The 6,392-nt window shown below is 36.6% G+C and overlaps 1 protein-coding gene and 1 long non-coding RNA gene across 2 annotated transcripts; one reads left to right on the top strand and one right to left on the bottom strand.

Annotated features, from left to right (window-relative positions):
* Positions 1 to 292: 292 nt before the first annotated feature.
* Positions 293 to 2,520, top strand: LOC147505853 (uncharacterized). The gene is made up of 2 exons (XM_086558258.1): positions 293 to 564; positions 1,997 to 2,520. Exons 1-2 carry the CDS (start codon positions 410 to 412, stop codon positions 2,319 to 2,321), a joined length of 480 nt encoding a protein of 159 aa, XP_086414384.1. The 5' UTR covers positions 293 to 409; the 3' UTR covers positions 2,322 to 2,520.
* Positions 2,521 to 2,941: 421 nt separating this feature from the next.
* LOC147505852 (uncharacterized) lies at positions 2,942 to 4,845 on the bottom strand. Its single transcript, XR_015193501.1, has 2 exons — positions 4,645 to 4,845; positions 2,942 to 3,695 (listed from the first exon to the last, which is right to left on the bottom strand). It is a non-coding gene; the product is annotated as an uncharacterized LOC147505852 (long non-coding RNA).
* Positions 4,846 to 6,392: the final 1,547 nt, after the last annotated feature.

Genomic DNA, 6,392 nt, shown 5'->3' with positions numbered 1-6,392 from the left:
TTCTTGTTTTTGCGGCTACCATGCTGTCCATGCAAGTACCAATACCGTGCCTTACTAATTTTAGACTAGTTTTTTTCGTAAAAGTACAAAGCACTTGTTTTAAATTTATAATTTTATTTTAAGACACAAAAAGAATTGTACTAACGCAATATAACTAAAAAAAAAAAAGAATGGTCTGTAATGAGATTTGACTTTTCAAAATCTAGCACCGTTTCCAGTCTTTCCACAGATTAAATAGCAACGGCTCACAATTGAACTTGAATCTGGTGTCAGACAAGTACACAGTACTAGTCACAATCACACGTGCGCTCAGAACTGACAAGAAGTTAAACAAACACATCCTTAAAAATAGGAACAACAAGAGAATGAAAGCTTAGCTCAGTGTGGAGTGTGGAGTGTGGCAAAGAAGATGGAGAGGTTTTCATTACTGACTCAACTCATTTTCTTTCTGTTTCTTATCGACTTTGCAGCAGCAGCGGAAGCAACAACAAGGAGCAATGGACGAAGAGAAATGAGACACGCTGGATTTCTCTATACAAGAAACAGAGGAAGGTGTACACCCCAGTAAGAACTTTGAACTCAACCCTTTCTTTGTTTTCACATTATTATGCTTTTTTAAGCTATTAGTTTCGTTAAAAGATGAAAATCTAGGAAGATTCAAGTGTTGGGGCTGTTCAAAATCTTGAGTTGAACAAACCAAGAAGTTGAAATTTTCATAGCAATGTTACTGAGTCAATTCTGAGTTACCATTACTGAGTTATTTAGAACCCGAATAAGTAATAACTGATAGTTAGTTGAGTTCGTTTGCAACAGCATGAGGTCAAGGGGATCTGACTCACTGAGTCAACTCACCTCCTTGATGTGGCATGATTATTGGATCTAGCCAGTGTTTCACACATTTTAAGAAATGCATCAATCTCAAGTCCTACTTTTAATATTTCTATGACTAAAACATGTTTGTGCAGAACATAGTAGCTGATAGATGAATGCTTTTAGAATTACTTTTGATTTTGCACTTTTTCTTTATCTTCTTTTGTTCATTTTAAGGTGGTACTTTATCTAGCTATTTCTTTTGTTCATTTGCTAGTAAATACACCAATTGTAGTCGCCCTCTTCTTATAATGTGAATGATTGTCTGTTAGAAGTCTTATGTACTTCAAATCTTATAGAACTCAAGTCAGTTTTTTGTACTTTACTTGCCACCTACCAAATCTTCAGATAAGGGGGGAGACTCAATGATCTAGTACTCAGTCAAATGTTGTGTATGTCGATGAGTAGTTATTAACTACTAGTTAATAGAAGAAAAAAAAATGGCCTAGCAATTTTCTAACAGACATGAGAAATTGTGTTACTGACATGAAAACTCATAGAAATGCTCATTATGAATATAAGAGAGTATCCTTGCTATAGAAACCTTAAAGGATAGTCATTGTAGGAGAATTCGGTGCGTAGTGCATACCGAGAACATACATAACAATGGGTGGAAATGGATGAGAAAATAGGTTGTTCAAACAGCATCTAATGCAAGAAGTGTGGCATGCAATGAGATGCAAAAGATTTGAACTTTCCAATACATATTTGGATGAGGCTCTTCTAGTTTAGAATTTAAATCACTTGAGGTACGAAAAAGGAGGGGAAGGGCATCTAGCAAGTCCTAATACAACAATTCAGGAATATAAGGAATTACAAGAGGTTTTATAAGCTTTTCCAGGTAGTCAGGCATATGTTCTTTTTGGGGATCCTAAATTATGTTAAAGGGCCCAACCTAGACAAATAAAAGCCTCAAGTTTGGAAACTCGAAACCTGAACCTTTAGGAGGAAAGCTTTATTTTCTTAGTCTGGAGCCAAACATCTAACTTCGACAGTCCAACAGCCATACCCATATAAGCATAATATGTGTATGAAGTGCTTTCCATGTTCTGTTCTCCAGTGAGGCTTACAACCATCATGAACCACATTGCGTGACCGTGTTTAACAATAGGAACTTGTTTTGCAGGTTCTGGAGCAGCCGGAGAGAAGCATGGCCGAGGATGATCCCACAAACATCATCAGTGTCCAAGGTGTTCGGATCACGAGCTTTGGAACGATACAAAGTGGACTTGACACTATTACAAGCAACTGAAAGGAATGATGACCACAGCAATGCCTTCTCTAGCTTGCTAAAGCAATCAAGTGCTGCACTTCTTAACTCGTACGCAAGAAAGAATTTCCCTTACTCTGCTTGGGAAGTCAAGACTCTCTTGATTCAAGCTCTTGTCTCAGAGAAAGCTGCAGCTCTTCAAGCAAAACATTTCTCTTTTGCAAATGAAGCGTGTACTTAGCCAAGGCAAGGGATTTAAACTTCGTGACATGACTATATGACGTGGGAGCTGCTGTTAAGATAGATTTTGGTGTTTTGGTAGGTGTGTAGACTATGTGATAGGTTTTCATTGCTAACGACATGTTATGTGAACCTTCTGTTATGTTTCATCAAAGTGAAGTAATACGGGAAGAAAAAAAATGACGTCACATTTCCATGTCCGTATAACATTGTTAAACTCTTTTAAAGTATCATCCTTGGCATTGCAGAACACAGTTTAGCTGCAGGTAAAAGTTTTGACCAAGATTGTAGGATGAAGAAGTCAAATATACAAATGTTGCTAAATCTTCCTTACTACAAAAACATAGGCAAAGTTGATATATATATGCTATTAAGTTTCTTGAATCTGGGTTATACTGAGGCCTGAGGCCATCATTAGCAGCAGCGTTTTGGTTACCATTGCAGAAGTACTTGAGATATAGCCTCTAATAAGCTAGAACACATCCGTCGTTGGATTGGCTTCCAAACGCTAACATTTGCTACATCTCTAAAAGTAAATTGCTTTCTTATATGGGGAGACATTTTGGGTCGTAGATAGTCAACAAATTTGTCTCTCAACAATCAAAGTGAACATTAAAGAGAGAAGAAATTAGATCATTTTTATTGATTACTTGCTCATTTCATCATTCAATCATTCTACACAAAAAATAGTGGTGTACGTTGGGAATTGTATCCTTCCCCTTATCCTCACTCGTCATTGGTTCCTAGATTGGAAATCGGGATTAACAAATGATTGCCAGTACAACAAAAAACTTGTGCCAATTCAATAACAACGACTAGACTACAACTGGACCGGTACAATTTCTAATTAATACTGAAACTCATCTTAAGCAACTTCAAGTTAACCTGAGAATTAACTGGTTATCGTAACAATGAGTCATTAAGCAAGCTTGAACCTCAAGGTGAATGGCCACAATATGGTGGTGGTGGCGGCGGGTATGACGGCTTGACATATTGCTTCTTAGTGTTGGGTTTTGGTGCAGGAGTGGAAGTAAAAGCAGACCTCTTGCTTCCTTTGAACCAGGGTTGTGAACCATACTCCCTTGCTAGCTTCTTAGGGTGCTGGAAATCGTAAACATGCTCAACAACAATTCCATGGCCGCAACAATAAGCAACGAAAACGGTCATCACACCAAAGACCATCATGAGTACAATAAGAGTCTTCATTGCATCAATTTATGCATTAAATTATAAGTATACTGAGATGTGAGTTTCTTTGCTTGGTCGTGATTGACTATTGGTGAGGATGAAGGAAGGTTGATCTTTAATCTTGGCGTCAAATTTTCCATATACACCTTCACTTGATAGCACTCAGTATTAGCTCATTTATGTGTACCTAACAATATTGAATGAAGTCAAATTAAATTCATCCCCATCTCAATTACCAAGCAGAATACATTAAAATATGGTATGATCTTATTATATATATTGTTGACTGCTAAACCAGCCGATACATGCAGTTAGTGAAAATGTCAATAAACAAACTACGAAGTACTATTACTTCTAGGAAAGTACTATAATCGATAAGAAGCGCAAGGGAATGACCCGAGGCTCATGATCTCAAGCTGATTGGCTGCAAGGTGCGTGGCCGTTGCGGTAGAGGAGGTGTTTGTGGCAGTTGTGGTGGCGGTGGAAGTGGTGGTGCTGGCGTAAATTGCTTAGAACGGTTCTGGTGCTGGCGGGGAAGTAAGCTCGACGAGACCTCCTATCTCTAGGCTGTATCTAACCCTGTTTGTAATTGTAGTCCCTTGTTAACTTCTTCGCATTCAGCCACTCGTAAGCGAAAATGGCATAAGAAATAGAAGTTTTCTGCCTGGAGATTACATGAACCAAGACTTTCCTATTCAGTCATTTTTTTTTAAGGAAACTAGTACAATCACAAGTGAATTTATCCGAGACACGTCAATTGATACGTATTCTCAAGGTGAACCATTGCAAGATGCCGGCGGCGGTGATGGCCGCTTGACATTCTTACCGGGATTTCGCCTTGGTGTTGGTGGGGATGTGAAACGGGACCTTTTACCTCTATTGAACCATTGGTGCCAGCCATGCTCATTTTCTGGCTTGTTCAGATGCTGGGAATCATGAACATGCAAAACATCAGCATTACCATGGCAAGAGTATGCACTGATTGCCATCATCACTACAAATGCCCACTTGACTAGAAGATAGTATGAATGTGTCTTCATAGCATCAGTAATATAATAAGCATTCGTGAGAGAAATGGCTTTGCTTTATAAGTAATTAAGTTCAGAGGATGAAGGGACAGTAGTCTTTTGACTTACCAGTTTTCCACACCTTGGACTTGGCATGGCTTTGCTACCAGCTCATTCACGCGTTACCTATCATTAACGTAACTCATCTTTGACTCCACATTCATACCGTTTGCAAATTGCAAGACCTTCAAGCTCCAAAAAGTCATTTAGGAATGCAAGGAGCAATCCATTCGATAAGTTTCACCATGCAACACTCCGTACATAATAGCCGCCAATAGATATAATATTACCTACACAGCACACCCCACACGCTAAATCATTTCTATGATTTATTTTGGATATCTAATCAAAATATATTCTTGAAAAAAAAAAACTATACAGAACAAAAGTAGATGCCCAGAAAATGGTCTAGGTTCCCACCTGCTTGAGGAATCGGGTTCCACCAGAAGCTAAAAGGGTTAGGATCCCATCAATGATCCTGTTCCAATCTGTTCCAATCTTCTTTTAGAACCTAAACGTTGATTACATAAAATTAAATAATATACGTAGAAGACAAATTTGAAATAAATAAATTTTATTATATCAATTCAACTACTTATATTAAACTTCATCAACCAAAAAACTTACCACACTTCAAACTGATGCATCTCTTTTCTATCTACAATGTATCTCTCTTATTATTTCACTCATTTCTTTCTTAAACTATAGTTGAGGCACTCGCATATATATATATATATATAGTTTCTCCAATCACTAATTCCTACTAATCTACTAATTAAAATTTTCTAATACCTACTCAATTCTAATCTTACTTGTATTGTCAATATATAACAATTTGGTTTCTTAATAGCAACTCAAATTTGCTAATCACACCACTTTCCAATTAATTAACCACCAATACTAATTGAACCAAATTAGCTATATCTTAAATTACTAATTCCAACACTTATGTAACTCCTCATGTCCAATTAGCTTATGCAACAATCATAAAAGTGGATAGAAAAAACAAGAAATTGGTCCCAAGGCCCATTTAATTTTCGGATGAAAATCACTCTCAGAACTAACATTTTTTTTTAATCACTCTTACAAACCCGTACGGACAAATAGCCAATATCAACTTGGTTTTCTAATAGTAACTCGTACTTGCTAGTCACACCACTTTCTAATTAATTAATCTCCTACTCTATTTAACCAAATTTGTTAGATCTAAAATTACTAATTCCAACACTTCTGTAACTCCTCATGTCCAATTAGCATATGCAACAATCATGAAAGTGGATAGAAATAACAATAAATTGGTCCCAAAGCTCATTTTCAGGTGAAAATTACTCTCATAACCAGTATATTTTTTTAATCACTCTCAAGGACAATTTTCACGTCAAAATAACCCGTAAAGACAAATAGCCCGGATTTGATAAATATTTTCCGATTTTACCCTTTCTGTCGTTTTGGTATGAACAATTATTGTTCATACATTGTTCATACCTTATATTGTTGTATGAACAATGATACCCAAATAGGTGAACATACTTCATATACTATGTTGATGTATAAACAATGATTGTGCATAGCTCATGTTGAGGTATAAACAATGATTGTTCATACCCTAATTATGTATGCATGAACAATGATTGTTCATACTCCAATATGGGTTATTACTGATCATACATTATATGTTGAGATATGAATTTATGAACAATGATTGTTCATACCCCAAATAAGTATGAACAATAAATGTTCATACTTACCATACATTATGTTGAGGTATGAACAGTTAGAGCTATTAATGAGTTTTGATAACCCGATGACCGATCCGA

Source organism: Coptis chinensis, chromosome 4, assembly GCF_015680905.1.
Source record: "Coptis chinensis isolate HL-2020 chromosome 4, ASM1568090v1, whole genome shotgun sequence".
Lineage (NCBI taxonomy): Eukaryota > Viridiplantae > Streptophyta > Magnoliopsida > Ranunculales > Ranunculaceae > Coptis > Coptis chinensis.
Note: the sequence above shows the minus strand (reverse complement) of the source record. Positions and strands in the feature narration are given on the sequence as shown.

Bases quoted from the DNA above. Each gene is read 5' to 3' on its own strand.
- LOC147505853 (XM_086558258.1), top strand. From the start codon at position 410: ATGGAGAGGTTTTCATTACTGACTCAACTCATTTTCTTTCTGTTTCTT. The intron at 565-1,996 runs GTAAGAACTTTG...CTTGTTTTGCAG, and splicing joins AGAGGAAGGTGTACACCCCA to GTTCTGGAGCAGCCGGAGAG.